Source organism: Sebastes umbrosus, chromosome 22, assembly GCF_015220745.1.
Source record: "Sebastes umbrosus isolate fSebUmb1 chromosome 22, fSebUmb1.pri, whole genome shotgun sequence".
NCBI classification, from domain to species: Eukaryota; Metazoa; Chordata; class Actinopteri; order Perciformes; family Sebastidae; genus Sebastes; species Sebastes umbrosus.
This window is the reverse complement of record NC_051290.1, coordinates 15,667,488-15,685,737: the sequence shown is the minus strand read 5'-3', so window position 1 is coordinate 15,685,737 and position 18,250 is coordinate 15,667,488. Positions and strand designations below refer to the sequence as shown.

General features: G+C 44.5%; 1 protein-coding gene across 1 annotated transcript; it reads right to left on the bottom strand.

Annotated features, from left to right (window-relative positions):
* Nucleotides 1-2,432: 2,432 nt before the first annotated feature.
* Nucleotides 2,433-15,622, bottom strand: polr2a (RNA polymerase II subunit A). The gene is made up of 29 exons (XM_037758754.1): nt 15,536-15,622; nt 14,631-14,763; nt 14,411-14,547; nt 14,113-14,286; nt 13,706-13,987; nt 13,450-13,611; nt 13,121-13,341; nt 12,900-13,032; nt 12,660-12,784; nt 12,296-12,506; nt 12,000-12,209; nt 11,747-11,915; nt 11,527-11,621; nt 11,222-11,425; nt 10,904-11,126; nt 10,583-10,766; nt 10,264-10,435; nt 10,060-10,165; nt 9,462-9,667; nt 9,090-9,353; nt 8,757-8,964; nt 8,561-8,661; nt 8,348-8,452; nt 8,004-8,186; nt 7,715-7,918; nt 7,429-7,615; nt 7,230-7,343; nt 6,988-7,137; nt 2,433-6,141 (listed from the first exon to the last, which is right to left on the bottom strand). Exons 1-29 carry the CDS (start codon nt 15,620-15,622, stop codon nt 4,991-4,993), a joined length of 5,901 nt encoding a protein of 1,966 aa, XP_037614682.1. The 3' UTR covers nt 2,433-4,990.
* Nucleotides 15,623-18,250: the final 2,628 nt, after the last annotated feature.

Genomic DNA, 18,250 nt, shown 5'->3' with positions numbered 1-18,250 from the left:
ACAGTAATTTTACCTCGAGTTGCTGGTCTATTGCTGCCTTGATCGGTTAGTTTGATTGCCCTATTGTGTGACTTTGGTGAATCCAAACTCACCAAAGCCGCACAATAACACAAACTAACCGATCGAGGCAGCGGTAGAACAGCAACCCCCGTGTTCTGCGAGGTAAAATGACTAGTTTTTTTCAATAGAGTCTGGTGGCTTTGGAGAGAGCACAGATATTGCCTTCAGTTCCCTGTCGGAAATAGACTGCATAGCTGTCTCACAGCAAGGTAAAGCTGTGAAAATATTCTAAATATAGTATAAGCTTAAACTGATATTGATTTTTTTAGGTGGGCCTTTCTTTTAGGTGGTTAAAATACATTTTGCTGCCGGCCCTGTCCACAGCAGTACATTACTTGTGCTGTAACTCCTGTCTACTTCTCCAAACTGTTGGCGTGCCGACCGTCATCTACTGTAGGTAATACACTGACTATAGATAAGCTCCTTATGCAACCTCACTTCAAATCACCCAAACTATCCCTTTAAGTTAGATGGAATTCAAATTTAAAACAAGAAAATTCTAAATTTTAAGCCAACAGAAAAAAAGTATTAATATTTGGGCAACAAAATGATTAGATCAGTCTCCACAAATGTTTTAAAGTAGCAGACAGACCATGTTACTTAATATCATAACAGGAAGCACTGTTGAGTAACCCTTTGGTGAGTCTGTCATTACCAACTCATGTTGTGCAGCTGAACATTGTTCAAACCTACAAATCTTAGTAGAGATCCCAAAGCTTCCAAAGATAGCACATAATATGTCCGGTAGGACTAGAAAATGTTCATAAAATTACCTCAAATTTATTTATATAGCACCTTTCATACAAACATGCACACACACAGAAAATAAATAAATAAATAAATACAATTTTGCAAGAGTAAAAATTACAATTATAATAATAAAAAGGTTAAAAATAAATAAATAAAATAAAAGTCAATATAATAAAATAAACACAAGGGATACAAATAATGTAAAACCCAATGATTAAAGCTTAAAAAACTAAGGCTGTAATTTAAGAACATGATCTTTAGGGGCACATGGGTTTTAGTATTTCACTCTGTAAATATCATATACTGTATCTTCAATGGGGAACTGGAACCAGCACAATATATATGATATAAATGATACTGTCATACATTGTGAAATCAGAGGAGTTGTATGTGAAAGAGTTCTATTTGTCAGTGGAGCAGCCTTACCTACTCTGTTAGCTCTTAGTGGGCTCTTCTGGGGAAACAAATAAATCACAATGAGGTCCCTCTCTCCATCTTGTGGCCGGGGAGGGCAACGCAACAACGGTTTGCTTCCTGCTGGAGAGAGGAGATGGCTCAAACAATGGAAATACAGCTCAGACAATATTAAGACGCACAAGCTTGTGCTGTTTTTGGAAGTAAAATGAATCTGTAACATCCCTGCAGCCTGCACACAAATCTGCACATTAAACCGATTTTAATAATGATTTTTAAGGCCTTTTATATTTAATGTTTTTTCTCATCCTTGTAGCTTTACTAAACACAACTGACTGTCATGTAAATGTATTTCTCGACTTGTCTTCCTGACTTGCAGAACCCATTTCAGGTCAAGTATCCCACCTGCTAATCCTTTACTTAAGCCTAGGGCTGGGCGATATATGGAGAAAATCAAATATCACAATATTTTTGACCAAATGAGAGTGCCCCCCAGAGGAAGGAGCTCGTTAGAACTTCTCAGGTCACATGATTTACTGGCACAGGTGTTTCCCATCAGGACTCATAAAGTGACTCATCTGTTCTCTAGTTATCAGCATGCAAACAAAAGTGCGATCAACTAAGGAGTATCCTTACCTTTTTCTAAAGTAAAACCAGCAATACAACAATGCAAACCTACTTAATTACAAGTAAAAGCCTCTACAAGTACATACCGGGAAGTATTACCCACAAAATTAAAATTAAAAGAGGTCATTATGAGGAATTCCCCCTTTAAAGACTATTGTATTAAGCTATAGTATATATTATAGCTGATTCATGCTGTTCAAGCAACATGTTAATAGTGGTAGCCGATCATTTGGGGAGCTAATTTTACCTATTTTATACACTGTTGGATACCTAAACTTATATGACAATGCATCATGTTTTTGAGACAATTATATGTTTCAATACAAAATCTTATATTGGTGTTGCAGTTTGTCAAATATAAGTCGAGTAAAATTTGTTTGTTCAAGTGTCTCAAAATTGTCCTGAAGTACGACATTTGAGTAAATACTTTGCCCCAATTACAAAAATAGCTGGACTACACTGATATTTCTTTCTATACCTACTAAATGCAGCATTTTCTTTCCCCCAAATGCTGTGAAATGTAGCATTTGTTATTGCACAAGCTGTAGTTGTAGTACATAAAAAAAAGACAGAGACAGACATGTAGTAAAACTTTTATTCCTTTTTTCCAAGTCAAAAAACAAACAGAACAAAGATACAGAGAGTGAGATAATGAATTGATTTCTATACAGTGGCAATGTCAAGTTAAACCTTCCTTTTGCCCAGACATGTGAAGTCTTTCCTCAGTTTGAAACCCTGTCTCGCCCTCGGACGCACAACCGACTGACTGCACACGCTCGCGCACACATTCATACGAACCTGGGAGTCCCGGTGTCCTGAATTGACTGGACAGCACACAGTTAAGACAACAGGATTAGATGCAAAAGCATGGTGGACAGAATATCACAACGTCTGGGGGTTTAGGTCCACCACAATATTTACTAAGTGCAAATACCAAAAAACCTGCTTTTATCTCAAAAGGCCAGATGATGCAGTCCTTTCAATTCAAGACCGTCGTGGAAGTTTCACAAAAATCATGACAAATCATTTAGAACATAACCCAAAAGATTACTGGCTGTGTTTTATCTCCTCAGGACTCCCAGTCTGAACCCCCCACTCCCCTCCCTCCCCATGATTCCCCGTCGTCACAGGTACATACACTGGTAGAAAAAAAAGAAACACTGTTTTCAGAAAAAGAGGATCACTTGTGGATGAAGAGGGAAGAGGGAGGAGACCCAGCTAGTCCGATAAATTCAGAAACCGCGACGAATGATGAAAATGGAACGAGCAGGGGAAAGGAAATAAATGTTCCATTATCATCATCATCATCAGACGAGTTCCCTCACGCAGTCAAACTAGGTCGAGTCATGTGAGAAAGCACCTATATTCAAAAAGAAAGTTCACACTAATGTAGTGGGTAAGGTTGTTTTTTTTTTTTAACAGAGGCCAAAAGTTTCTTCGCTTCTCTGCTTAAAAGAACTGTTCTATGTCGTAAAGAAAAAGGCCAACAGGAGGACAAATGTTGCCCTCTGGCGTCCCGAGAAGTGAAAAACCCCTGAACCCTCTACCTTTAACTGAAGCGTCAGCATGCAACATGTTAGTGAGAAGAGCGGTCGCCATCGTGGCGAAAAATCTCGAACTGTTAGGGGGAGAACGGGGACGAAAATGACAAAAAGCACTCCCCTCCGTCCCCTGCCCCTTCATCCACAGTATATGAACATGAGCCTCCTGCAAACGGCTTTTACAAAGTCACCAAAAGCAAAACAAAGAGAAAAGCCAAAAAAAAAAAAAAAAATTAAAAATCTTAATTTTTCCTCTATTCATATTCACACAGAATAGTATTTCACTTTTCTTTCTTAAATAAATTGAATAGTCCAAATAAACCTGTGTACACGTCAGCTATCGGAAATGGGACGAAAAAGATTAGCGAGTAGTGGGAGGGATTTGAACTTTTTTTTTTTTTTTTTTTAAACCTAAAGCTCGATTAAAATGTATTAACATGTGCTACTCATGCAAACAATGACAAAAGCAGCAACGCCGAACTAGAGTCCCTCGTCCACGTGTGTGCCCCATTTCCTCCTAGAAATCAAAATTAAAGATCATTTCTATTATTTTCATATAAATCTTTTTTTTAATTCCCACTGTCAAGGGGGAAGAATAGTATCTGGAAAAAAGTGTTTTTGCTTTTTGATGCACAAGTCTCCAAAATGGTAGAGGACAAGAGGATGCTGGTGGGTGTTTTTCATGACATCTTTCAGGTTTAGTCTTTGGGGGTGTGAAGGAGGAAGAGGGGAGGGCGATGATGGGTACATACACTTATGTAGCTAATGATGTTCAAGAGTGAAATTTTCCTTTTTCCTGCAAGCCAGTTTCTCTCTCCTATCATGTATATAATGTCTGCTGACCGTCCAACTTTCTTCTTTGGACAATCTGACTTAACCGTTTGAATATATCGAACACCTAAAAGCTCCATCTTTGATTCACAAAACGCCCCCAAAACTGGAAGCAGCTGTTTACAAAAGCAGCGAAAGGTCGAACAAGATACACCGTGGTGAAATATGCAGTAAACAAAGTCTAAACCTTACCTCCTTGATTTTCTTTAGAGCTTATGCTTTAGTGATGAATACAATCCACTTTTTCAAAAAAAGGCTTTTGGCAATATGTACGCTTTTCCACGACTAAACACCCAACATGTAGAGAATGAGAGAGAGACTGGATGCAGTACACTGTAAAGTTAAAAAGGGACGTTTTTCTCCCCGTTATGTGTTCACCACATCTTCCTCTCCTTTTCATTCCCTCTTGGGATTTGCACCGACACCCCGTGTGAAAATTAAAAAACTATTTCAAAAGGCAGCCTTTTTTTTTTTCCTTCAGGCAGAGCAGTCAAGTCTTTCACATAATAGTTTTAACAATTTCTTGTGGTAAAGAGAGGGGGGGTCTCAGATGGTAAAGACTTAACAGAGGTCCCAAAGGAGAGATTTCCCCAAAAGAAAAACAGTCACAATTGGGACCTCTGTGGCGCTAAGCGCCGCCACCTCCAGCTGGTTTAATGGTGCTGTCCTTCAGGTGTCCACCCATGAAGTGACGGGGGTTTCTTCAAGTTTCCACCCGTGACGTGACGGGGCTTCTTCAGGCGCCTCCCCTTCTCCTCCGCGGCTCATCAGTTGTTCTCCTCGTCGCTGTCGTCGGGGCTGATGGCCGGGCTGTAGGTGGGCGAGGTGGGGCTGTATCCGGGGGAGGTGGGGCTGTACGTGGAGCCTTTAGGACTAGTTGGCGAGTACGTGGGAGACGTGGGGGAGTACTTGGGTGAGGTTGGGGAGTAAGTAGGGGAGGTGGGGGAGTATTTGGGGCTGGTGGGGGTGTAAGTAGGGGAGGTGGGGGAGTAGGTGGGAGAGGTGGGGCTGTATTTTGGTGTCGTCGGGGAGTAGGTGGGGGAAGTCGGCGAGTACTTGGGCGACGTCGGGGAGTACTTTGGCGAGGTGGGGGAGTACTTGGGAGAGGTGGGGGTGTACTCCGGGGAGCTGGGGCTGTATGAGGGTGAAGTTGGGGTGTATTTGGGGGAGGTGGGGGAGTAGGAGGGAGAGCTGGGGCTGTAAGAGGGGGAGCTGGGGGTGTAGGTGGGCGATTGCGGGGTGTAGCGCGGACTGGAGGGGGAGTAGGACGGCGAGGTGGGGGAGTAGGAGGGAGAGGTGGGGGAGTAGTTGGGGCTGGTTGGGGTGTAGTTGGGGGAGGTCGGGGAGTAAGAGGGGGAAGTCGGGGAGTAGGAGGGAGAGGTGGGGGAGTAACTGGGCGAGGTGGGTGTGTAGTTGGGCGACGTCGGGCTGTAGCTCGGGCTGGTCGGCGAGTACGAGGGAGAGGTGGGCGAGTAGGACGGGGAGGTGGGGGAGTAAGACGGAGAGGTCGGAGAATAAGAGGGGGAGGTGGGGGAGTAAGAAGGAGAGGTGGGCGAGTAGCTGGGCGACGTCGGGCTGTAGCTGGGCGACGTCGGGCTGTAGCTGGGCGAGGTGGGGGAGTAGGAGGGGGATGTGGGGGAGTAGGACGGGGAGGTGGGGGAGTAGGAGGGAGACGTCGGGGAGTAAGACGGAGACGTGGGAGAGTAGGACGGAGAGGTCGGGGAGTAACTGGGCGAGGTGGGCGAGTAGGAAGGAGACGTGGGGCTGTAGTTGGGGCTGGTTGGGGAGTAAGAGGGAGAAGTGGGGGAGTAGGAGGGGGATGTCGGGGAGTAGCCGGGGCTCTGTGGGGTGTAGCCTCCGGGGGAGCGAGGCTCGTAGGCCGGGGAGGTGGGGGAGTAGTTGGGTGACATGGCTCCACCTGAGGAGAAAAACAGAAAAAACATGTTTGCATTATTTTACTTTAAGTCTTACAGATCATGTTAAAAAATACTTTCAAAATCTGGGGCCGGATGCACAAAACACCTTGGGTTAAGGTTTTCCTTAAAGTCTGAGTTAGGGTTTCCTTAAAATAAATCGGCTGCACAAACCACCCTTAAGTCTTTTCCTTATGGTTTCCTTAAAATGTTCACTTAAGTACTTCAGGTTTTCTCCTTATCTTGGCCTCATACTTTAGGAATCCCTTAAAGTTAGTTAAACCGTTGCACAAAAGACCGTAGCAACCAAAGAAAGGAAGAAATCTTGCATTGTTTTGTTTGCTGTAATTTGCAAATCAAATCGAATTGTTAGTATTTGCTTTATTTTATTCCTCCAGAAGTATAATCTTTTCCTCCTCTGACTAATTTGGTTTTCTTGTCTTTTCTTCTGCCATTTTTTTTAGCAATAGGCCAACTTTGTGACGCAATAACAAGCAAACAAACTGTCTCCATGGAAATTGTTGAATTTTACCACTGTAAAATCTTTCCATGCTGTAAATACTTGAACATTTTTCTTAACTAAGGAAACATTTTGAGGACTTATGCGCAACACCCTTAAGTGTCAAAGGAGATCCCTTAAGGTGTTTTGTGCAACTGGCCCGTGCTTAATAATTCTGCTTTTTAATGTCTTTCTTACATAATCTACATACTGTGTATTGTGAAAATTGTCATCAAGCCATTTTGTGCTTTTTCCCTGCACGTTATTTTCCGTTCGTACAAAGACATGAGAGTCAAAAAACACCTGAATTACAATTCTGTAACGTAATACAATGTGCTCTGCAGTGTCTAACCTGGAGATGGGATGTACGGGCTGGCAGGTCCCGGAGATCCTGGAGACCCAGGAGTGGGAGACCATGCCGGGGAGTAGCCTGGAGAGAAGCCACTTGCGTCTGATGCGGCGCTGGGAGAGAAACCTGCTGCTCCGGGGGTCATGCCGCTTCCTGGAGGAAAAAACACAAAAGGGCAAAACTCAGTGACGGAAACCAAAAAAAAAAACAAGAATAGAAGAAGCCAAAGCAACCTGAGCACTCACCGACACTGGGGGACCAGGCGCCGTAGGCTGGCGTCGCTCCCGTGTTCCACGGGGTCATGGCGGGCGACATACCGCTCATGGGACTCGGCACCGTGCCAAAGAACATTCCAGTGGCTGCGAATAGGACGGATACAGAACATTAATATCACAGCTCTTACACTACATCTACAATTCTGCATTACATCTGACAAACACTTACGTCCAGCCACGCTGATGCCAGGGATGTTCGTCGGGATCTCCATGCCATATTTACACTTCTCAGCATCCAACAGTAGGTCGAAGCATCCTGTACCGGCCGGGGCGAGCTGGCCGAGCATGATGTTCTCCGACACGCCCTTCATGGGGTCACTCTCAGCGTGGGATGACGCCTCCATCAGCACATCCACCTGGAGGAGGAAACACAAGAAAGAGTGGAAGTTATTTAAATGCTTCTTTTTTTTTTTTTTTTCAATCAGTAATAGTTTAGAAAGTGATGATTTTCTCACCGTCTCCTCAAAGGAACACTTCATGAGCGGCCCTGTGTCTTGACGGTTGATGCCGTGACGCGTGATGGCCATCAGGTGACCGCGGCAGGTCATGGTGTCGCACAGCAGAGCCAAGTGACGGTAGTTGACGTAGGAACCGTCAAAGGAGATGACGTGGTACAACTCCCTCTCCAGAGCCTTTCGCACCGCCTCGATTCCCAACACCTACGTAAGAGAGAGAGAAGAATATCTGTAACAAATCTGCTTTCATTTGCTGTCGAGACAAAGCTGGTTTTTATGCTTTTCGTACCGTGAAGATCTCCACAATGTCGTTGGAGGTGGTCCTGACGGGATCTACGTCCTTCTCGCTGAGCACCCTCATGAGGCTCACGCCGTCCGTCTCGAGGATCCACTCCTGCAGGGCCTTGAACTCACCCTCCTCTGTGATGATGATCTTCTTCTTATTGTCAGTCTGCGGCAAGTGCATGTACACCTGGAGGAGAAGAGTGGGACCTTTGACTTGTAGCCACAGGCAGGTATATCCACTTGTATTACTGATGACAAAGTTTGTGTGAGATCTGCAACCATCCTGTGGCAGAAAACCTACTGCGGCTGATTATTAGTGCGTGTGTGTGTGTGTGTTCGCTCTGTTACCTTGCTGATCTGCTCGATGCCTTGCAGGGTCATGTCTGTCAGCATGTTGGACTCGATGCACCTCAGGAACACGTCATCATCCATTTTGTCCACCACCTCCTCATCCTAGACAAGGGAAATACAAGTATTTATGATTTATGATCTGGTGATTCCCACCCCCTAAATCTGACTACAGTACTGTTTGTAGTTATTGGATATAATATCAATGCTCACCTCTTGGAACTTGTTCTCGTCGCTGTTCATGATTCTGATCCGCAGAACGAGCTTCTCTGCGTTGTCGTCATTGAAAATACAGTTCAGGTCGTCTCCGAAACCTGGCGGGAAAAATCAAGTGTTATTAGGCGGGAAAAAATAAATAAATCACAGTTTCCGTTAAAAACGCTACAGAATATGTGTGTTCGCAACCCACCTGCGTTGATCTTCTCTGCAATCTGCTCCATGGTCAGCTTGCGATCGGTCATGTGCTTGCGGTCGAGCTCGATGCGCAGCAGCCACGGCGAAATGCGCGTCACGTCAAAGTCGGGCATCTCGTAGTAGACGTTCACCCACTCCTGGTCCTCGGCCACCACCGTGTTCTGGGGGTTGGGGTCGTAGTAGATGGCGGTGTTGGCCGTCACCTGAGCAAAAAAAATAAAACTTTTAGTCTCCGTTTTTAAATTAAATTATTTTTGCAAAGTGATTAAAAACTAAATTCTCAGGAGGAAGTGTCCAATAGCTTTCTCTCTCTGTCTCTCTCTCTCACCTTTCTCAGTGTGGTGTGCTCCAGTCGACAGAGGATGTCCTTGGCCCTCTCGGCGTCGCGAGCTGCCTGACCCAGCAGGAAAACAGTCAGCGAGGGGGTTTTGGGCCTCTTGGAGATGTTGATCAACTCCTTCAGACGAGGCACACCGAGTGTTACGTTCTTGGCCGACACACCGGCGTAGTGGAAAGTGTTCAGGGTCATCTGGGTGGCCGGCTCTCCCAGCGACTGAGCGGCCAGAGCGCCGACCATTTCACCTGGGTGGGCCTGGGAAACGGAGGAAAACCATGAGATTAATAGAAACAAAGATATCTTCAAAGTTAAAAGTTGAAAAGTCTAGTAGAGATCTGACAACTCTAAATATGCTAAACTCACAATGGACTGGTTGAATTTGGTCTCGATCTCTCCCAGCAGCCAGTCGTAAGCCTCTGTGGTAAGACGGAACTCCTCGGTCATGCGTTTGGAGCAGAGCGTGGAGCGCAGGTGGATGTTGAATAGCAGAGTGGCGTTCTGCTGGGCCTGTTTGCTCAGCGGGTCCTCGCCATTCACAATCACCAGCTTCTTACTCAGATCTTGAAGACCTGGAGATGCAAAGATTGAGATTTATGTTACACATTTTCTAGTATTTTTCCTCCCATTATAGTAGAACATTTGAATCCTCTATACTGGGATGCTGTAAGAGATCATTTTCTCTCTCTGGCAAAGAGAGAGACTCAGGCTTGAACTGTTCTACTTGTTATGTAACACGCAGGGATTCACCAGGAGGCTATAAGGAGCGCCTGAGGCCAGGCCACCGCCAACTAGACCTCCTAGTTCTAATTCTACAGCTGGTGCTTCTTCTACGTGGTTCACATAATCCTGTAATAATCCTGAGTAGCAACTTGGCTGTATGAGTTAACAGCTAATACAGAGGAAGACTAAACAGTGAGCGGTGATATATTGCTCGTGAGGTTTGTTATATTTCTGAGCGTACCCTCGACCACCCTTAGAGGATTGAGGTCTGTTGGGGTTCGAATGTTGATGCGGAAGATCTTCTGAGCGTTCCAGATCATTCTGGCCAGATTGCACGGCAACACCACCTGCAGGGTGAGGAGAAACATTGCAGCGTATGAATATTTTGGATTTCACGTGGCAGAACCGAGGGACTAGTACCGTCTACAGATGTGTGAGCACACACCTTACTGTCCCCGGTGGGGAAAATGGCTCGGAGGACCTCCCTGTCTTCCTTCAGCCTGTCAAACTCCTTCTCCAAGGAGCCCTGCACGTGAGCGTTGGTCAGCACGTCTTTTACTACGTCTTCCTGTAGCATCCGCCGCAGCGCTCGCTCGTTGGTGCAATCAAACTTGAACCTAGACAGATTAGAAAAAGATGAGAGTTAAGATTATGCACATAGTTGAGTAAATGTTACAGCATGTTTGGGACTAAAACTCCCTTCCAGTAATCACAGTATCCAATCCAATCCCGTAATTCTCGGACAATATGGACGTGTGACTTACTTCTTTTCAAAGGCCTTGTGCGAGGGTTTGAGCGTTGCCACGTTTTGGAATTCGACGTTCTCTCCCGCCAGGCCGTCCTCGCCGTAACGCAGCTGAACCACCTGGTTGATGGAGTTACGCACCGTGCCGTCGTACTTCACCATCACAGACTCCATGGACTTGATCAGACGACGCTGGATGTAACCTGGTGGGGTAGGACAGATTTACCACATTTAAAAAATATATTTATAGTTATTACTTATAAAGAAAAAGGTACTAAAAGCACGTCTTTGTCTGACTCATTTCTTCCTGCACTCTCCCAACCAAGCTGCCTGGACTCACCAGTCTCAGCAGTCTTGACGGCTGTGTCGATAAGACCCTCTCTGCCTCCCATGGCGTGGAAGAAGAACTCTGTTGGCGTCAGGCCAGCCAGGTAGGAGTTCTCCACGAAGCCCCTACTCTCAGGACCGTAATCATCCTTAATGAAGTGAGGCAGCGTGCGGTGTTTGAAGCCGAAGGGGATTCGTTTACCCTCTACGTTCTGCTGCCCCACCACGGCAATAACCTGGATAAGGAGGTAGGATGAAGAGATGTCAAAGATAATGTGAATCAAAGCTTTCATTCATGCGTTGTGCGATAGTTATAGAGCGATTCTTTTACCTGTGAGATGTTAATCTTGGAGCCCTTAGAACCGGCCACCACCATGGACTTGAAGTTGTTGTACTCAGACAGAGACTTCTGGGCGGAGGATCCGGTTTTGTCACGAGCGTCGTTGAGGATACGATTCACCTGGTTCTCAAAGGTCTGCCTCAGTGTATTACCGGGGGTCGGCTCCAGCTCGTTGTTGTGGGCTTTCTCGATGACCTGGCGGACGAAAGGGAAAGGAAATGTTTAACTTTCAGCTGAAAAACGGGTACGTTCAAATCATTTTATTCTGTGAGTTTTAGGGATGTTTTTTTGCTTACTTCTATCACATCCTGTTTGGCTTTCTTGATGGTGTTCTGGATGTCAAGGTAGGTCTTGGCATCAGCAATGGAGTCACCAATACCAATGGAATGACCTGAAGGAAATATTAAGAGTAAATTCATAAATATTAAGACAAAACAATGTCAAAGAATATAAAGGGATGACTGCAAAAACACCAAATATCAATTTGGGAAAATATAATTGTTGCCTTTAACTTACCCTCGATGAGCAGCCAGTTGTTGACCACAGTCTGAATGTTGGAGTAGAAGAGTCTGGTGATGTCGTGGCCCATCTCCAGGTAGGAGATGTGGACGAGGGAGCCGGCGGAGGTTCCCAGAGATTTCTTACACAGGATGCCCATGATCAGCTCGCCGTTCTCCACTATGACCTGCGTGAGTTGGAATGTGGGGTCAATTGCATTGTCGTTCATTTTCATTCTTTAATCTATACACGACTAATCAGGGATTTGTACCTTGGTGTCCCCGGGCGAGATGTGCTTGTACGGGCCGCTGTCTTCCTCGTCGGGATGGGTGCTGTGTGTGCGGACCACGTTAATGTGTCCGGGAACGATTAGGCTGAAGATCTGCTTGCCCGTCCACAGAGGGCGGGGCTTGATGATGGCCGGCTGAGGCACTTTCCCGTCCCAAGTGGAGAGGAACATGAGGAGGTTCATCACTTCGCCCTGTGGTGGAGAAACACACCGGTGTTACGACGCTTTCAGACAAGAAAAAGAAGCAACAAATGGTGACCCCGTAACAATCTCCTTACCCTCTCTAAGAAGACGTCTCTTTTGGTGAATTTGCGGACGGCCGTGAGGGTGTCCTGCACGATACCCATGACGGGCCGGTTGGACTGGGGGGTGACGATCATACGCGGCACCATGGCCAGCTCCTGGATCTCCGCCCTCGTCTCTAGGGACTGAGGCAGGTGGAGGTTCATCTCGTCCCCGTCAAAGTCAGCATTGTATGGGGTGGTGACACTGGAGGGAGACGAGAGGATGGGATGTTAGAACTGCTACACCACGTAGATAACTCGTTTCAGTCAGGGATAATATGAATAATTAATACAGTCCAAAAAATCACTATGATGCAACATTTGTATAAGCCAGCGATGTGTGGTCTTCATTTGGTACCTGAGGTTGAGTCGAAATGTGGACCACGGCAGAATCCGCACCCTGTGCCCCATCATGGACATTTTATGTAGTGTTGGCTGTCTGTTGAAGATGACGATGTCACCGTCACACATGTGTCTTTCCACCTAAACACAGAAAAATGAGTCAGTATAAAAAATACATTTTAAATCATCATCTAACAAAAGATGGTTTTACTAATAGACGTAGTTCTGGAGCTGCTTATAAGTATTTCAATCTTGCCTTGTAGCCAATCTGCAGGTGAAGGTCACTTGGTTTGGGGTGGAATCGCAGGTCAATTCTGTCTCCATTGTCACGGATGATGTATTTGGCTCCTGGGTACTGGCTGTTGCCTCTTCGCACCAGCTCTTGTAATCTAAGATGGCCATCAGCATGATTATAAAAATCACATTTCATAAAAATGGATTTGAAATAGGTTTAATCCGCTAACGACTTCGCAGTACCTGTCAATGTTAAAGGGTGTGACGATTTCTGGGAAGGTCATGTTGGCTGCGATGGATCGTGGTACGCCCACTTGGTCGATCTGCAGGTTGGGGTCTGGCGTGATGACGGTTCGAGCGGAGAAGTCCACACGCTTGCCCATGAGGTTACCTCGGACTCGCCCCTCCTTCCCCTTTAGACGCTGTTTTAGAGATTTGAGAGGGCGGCCAGACTTTTGCATTGCCTGTGAAAGGAAAAAAGTATTTGTAATTTAAGCGCCATAAAAATGTTCCATTGAATCTCGTACTGGGTACAAATCGAACTTTAAGGCATCTGGGAAGTGCATATGTACCCTTGGCAGGCCAGGCAATTCGTTGTCAATCATGGTGGCGACATGAAACTGGAGCAGTTTGACATCCTCAGCTATGACGTGAGCTGCAGCGCCGCTCTGCTCGTTTCTTCTCAGCTGATTGTTGATTTTGACGATGTCAGCCAATTTGTGGGTCAAGTCATCCTTTAAAACAGAAGTTAATTGTTGATTTGTTGTCATCGGCATATTGCTGTATAACAATACAACAAACATTCAGTCTGGGGTCATATGACTTTACCTGGTTGCGAGCGGAGCCCTGCATGACGACAGCAGGCCTGACAGCCAGTGGAGGCACCGGCAACACAGTTACAATCATCCATTCTGGTCGGGCAAACTTGGGGTCCATGCCCAAGATGACGTCTTCTTCATCCGAGATGCGCTTGAAGATCTCGTGCACGCGCTCCGGGCTCAGCAGGATTTTCTTCTCCTGCGAATCCTCATTGACGTGCTTCCACTCGGCGTACAGCTCCAAGCCGGAGCGTCTGATGCGTGGCTGATAGCGCCCACAGCCGCCGTGGCCCTGCGTTAAAACACATTGTGGAGAGTTAAGGGAAGAGCGTGAGAAAGAAAATAAGCTGGGCAGTGCTGCGAATGTTGAGAGTCGAAATGTCCATTAACTATGACAAAAAGACTCCACCCAAATACCTTCTCCTTGCTGATGTCCTCCTCGGTCTCATGTTGTTCCATTCCGAATTTGTTGTCCATCTCCTCTCCTCCTTCACAGATATTTTTTCCTTTGCACAGCTCGTACACATGTGTCAAACGTTTCCTGGGTTGCCCTTTAGATTTTATCAGGATGTCTTTGATCTTTGGATTGTTCTAGAGGTAACAGCAATGGGAGCAACATAAAAAAAAGCTATGAGCAGACTGAAGTGATACTTTTATGATAAAATATGAGTGGATTATTATCATTATGTACAATAATATTGCTGAATCTACTTACCGAATCCACTAATAGCTTTGAGCAAAAGAAGCAGACACATCGAAGAACCTTCATTATTTTTGTTACGAAGCCGACATGGAAGACTGGCTTTGCCAGTTCTATGTGCCCAAAGTGGCCAGGACATTCTGTCATGTTGCCTGAGGGAACAAAAAACATGTTTATAATACAGCCAACTGATCAATAATATGTTTTAAGATGAAATGCTAATATGACATCATACCTGCACATGTCTGACATCTCCCAGATCGTTCTATGACCCCTTGTCTTGGGTCCATAAGGCCACCAAGTTTAGGACGTCCTCCTTCTGTTGTTTCGGGGTACTTGATTCCCCCTTCTGTAACGGACATCCGTTTCTGGGGGGAAAAACATCATATATATATAAATATATAAGTTGAAGCAACAATAAATCAGCAGTTGATCATCTATGTCAGTGCTAGAATATAAATACCTATGTATATGTGTCAGTCATAAATATTTTTTTTCTCTAAATCTAAATTTATATAATGCATCATCCACTATTTAAATGCAAAAAAAAAAACACTTCAATAACAGATGTAAAAAAAAATGTAGACAAATCAAACCTTTCTAACAATAGCTGAATTTGGTTAAAAAAATAAAATGATGTAAACAACTTACTATAGGATGCTCAATTACACAAGCATACATAATCTAGTATTCCTTAATCCATAAAACTACTAAACATTGAGTTAAAGAAAACATGCATATCGTTCTTTGTTGAAGTACCCTTTTATTCATTTATTGTGATGAAAACAAGAACAATGCGATCGCGAAAAAGCTATAAAAAACACAAAATATCCACTTCCTAATGGGTCTAACACGTGCATTACATAAATAAAAAGGGGGTTTAATTCATGTGATAGCATGGATCCTTTCTCTGAGAGTGTTGTGCTTAAAGTTTTACCAAACTTCCTGCAAACATGCTAGTTAGCACTCAGCTACACCAGCCTGAAACACAGCTAGGTAGCTAGGCTAAGGCTAACAAGAGAGCATTTCTCCCTGTTGTAAACAGAACCATGTCTTTGTTACAGTATGTTAAACTACAAGATTATCAAGAAATCTGTCGAGAATCAATAAAATACCCCCACCCCCAAAAAGAAAACCTACAAGCTCATCTGGGCTGATGATGCCGAACTGAACTCTCTTGATCGTGCGCAATGGGCATGCGCTGTCGCCGGAGGGCGGTCCGTGCATCCTGTCTACTCAAAGAGACGCGTCCTTCCTCGGCACGCCGCTTTGTGAGGCAGGAACAAGCCGTTAACTTCTGCTCAGGCCGCCAACGGTGACCGGAAAGTCTCCGAAGGCGATATCCCAGGGTACTCTGCTGTCGGTTGCCTTTATAGCCGAGTTATTTGTGTTTATCCCCTAAGTATCGCGGCTACCGACTGTTCCCTTCCCTTTTTTGATCTACACCGTGGAGCGCTCTGAGCGCTTCTGAGCATGAAGCTGCTCAACGCTTGCTTTTATAGAGTGAGTGTATACTACGGGGTTGCACACTCATAAACGCAGGGGTTGGCTCTTCAGTAGGCGGGACTTGGAGCTGCGTAGTAAAACGCTCATTGGCTAGTTAAGACAGTTATATGAATAATTAATTGCGTCACACGTACAGCCAATAGGAGAGCACGTTTATTTTTTTAACCAATCAGAATTAAAGGCGGGCGTTGAGTTAATATAAACTCACCCGGATTGGCTTCACTAAAACAGAGTAGGCGGTGCGAGGTGTCGTTTGCATGCGATGTATGAATATTCAATTAAAATGCTCCCAATTCGTCCGTTTTCTTGTTAATATTGAGGAGTATAAAGTAGATGACCAATGGGTGCAGAGAGTTGAAGCTTCTTAGAGTAATTTCAACTAAACCCGCCCTGCTTCCGATGTTTGCCGAGTGTGTCCGATGTGAATTTCTTCCCCTCAGAGCAAAAATAAAAAAAATCTGTGTTGTGCCGTTCGTCTCGCTGTAGATCAGCCCGGGCTCTAAGAAAAGAGGCTCAGGGCTGAGGCCTGTTAACACCGTTCATTAAAACAGGGGGAAAATGGTCGAAATACATGATATTTTCATCCAGAAACACTGTATCATGGATTATTTTCGAGCTACTTTAAAAACACATCGACTTGTTTGGTTTTTCGTCTTCATCATTTTTTGGATCTCTGGGACTTTTCTTACAAGCCTCGGACTCGCCTGACAGTGATGCCCGGCTAGTGGACTGGATTCCCCGCACGCCTTGTAGGAAAATCCGGGGGAAGCCTTAAGTGTTAATTTAACATTTTTTTTTTCAACAGCTTTTGACGATTCTTAAACAAACATGTTCTGTGTGTAATGTACATGTAATTATTTTGTTCATGTGTTGTTATGTTTTTAATATTTTTTGTGAAAATGTACAACATTTTAGTAGGCCGCGTTTTGAGTAGCAGTCTGAAATAACCGTCGTTTTGGCGGTTTAACGGCTAAGCAACCGACAGTTTGTCACTTTAAATCGCTGAAATAACCGTCGTTTTTGGCAGTTTAACGGCTAAGTAACGGTCATTATTATAACTTTTATTCACTGAAATAACCGTCGTTTTTGACGGTTTAACGGCTAACTAATCGTCAGTTTGTCACTTTAAATCGCTATTTATTTAATATAAACTAACTTGAATTAACTATAAAGTGTAATTATGACTAATAATATACCAACCAGTGGAATACAATCTTAAAATACACATTTCTTAGCATTAAAGCTGATCTGGTTAGCTTAACGTTAAGACTACTGTGGCCGACAGACGACGTTATGTTCCCCGCTATTTATGTTATTTAACACAACATTTACTATACGTAGCTTATGTAGTCAACAATATATATATAGACCATGTTTATAAGGAGTGTTATGCTCAAGAACATGGTCTTTTATGTAAGATTCAGTTAGTTAGCTTTCTAATGAACGTTACGGAACAAAACGTTCTGCTAAGCTAGCTGCTTAGCTACTACTAGCTTCGTTAGCTTCGTTAGCTGCGTTAGCTAAGTAAATCCCCTGTTTTGCGATTCAACTCGTGTCTTTACTGCTGTAGTAGGTGAGTATTGTATACAGTAGTAATAGTGGCTTATATTGTGTTATATAACGTCACATTGAGGACATAAATAAAGGCTATTGTTGGGACTCCCGTTAGCATCCAACATGGCGGGTCTGCTTCTTGTTGTGAAGGAGAGAAAGATGGAGTCTGAGTCTGGAGAGAGATTCTCCTTCTTGTTGGCTCAACTTGACTGACCACATAGCTGCGCATTCACACAAAAATGTGCCTCTAAAAATAGGGAGCGGCTGTGTTGATTTTCTTACTCATTCTACACGTGATGGGTTATAAAGTGGCGACACTTTGCCCGGCTGTATTTCAACAGTATTGACTCTTCTGTCGGTGTCGAAGTTGAAGCCATTTTGCTAGTTAACTAACGTAAGTCTGTTATTGAAAGGATGATTCTGTTGTTTACTCAACAAGCTGATTTTACAGTGAGTATGGTTTGATTACTTAAAGTTATAGGTTAGTTAAAGTATTAATCTTTATCTCCAGGTCACTCAGAGATGCCATTTAGCTTGTTACACAATAGATGTATCCTGTTAGTTGTGCCCAAGGGAAGGGAACACGTTTGCCTGGTGTTATAATGGTTCTACTATAGTCGAGCAGCAGAACGGTACACTGTGTTAATGCATGATCCTTAGAGAGACATAAATCTCCATTGTCCCAGTCAAGCAGTGTTGTGGTGTTTGCATAAGGTGCTGAATTTTGTCGTCATACATTTAGTGGAAGTGGAAGCTAGACAGTGGTTGAACCACATCTCAATATCTGCTGCTATG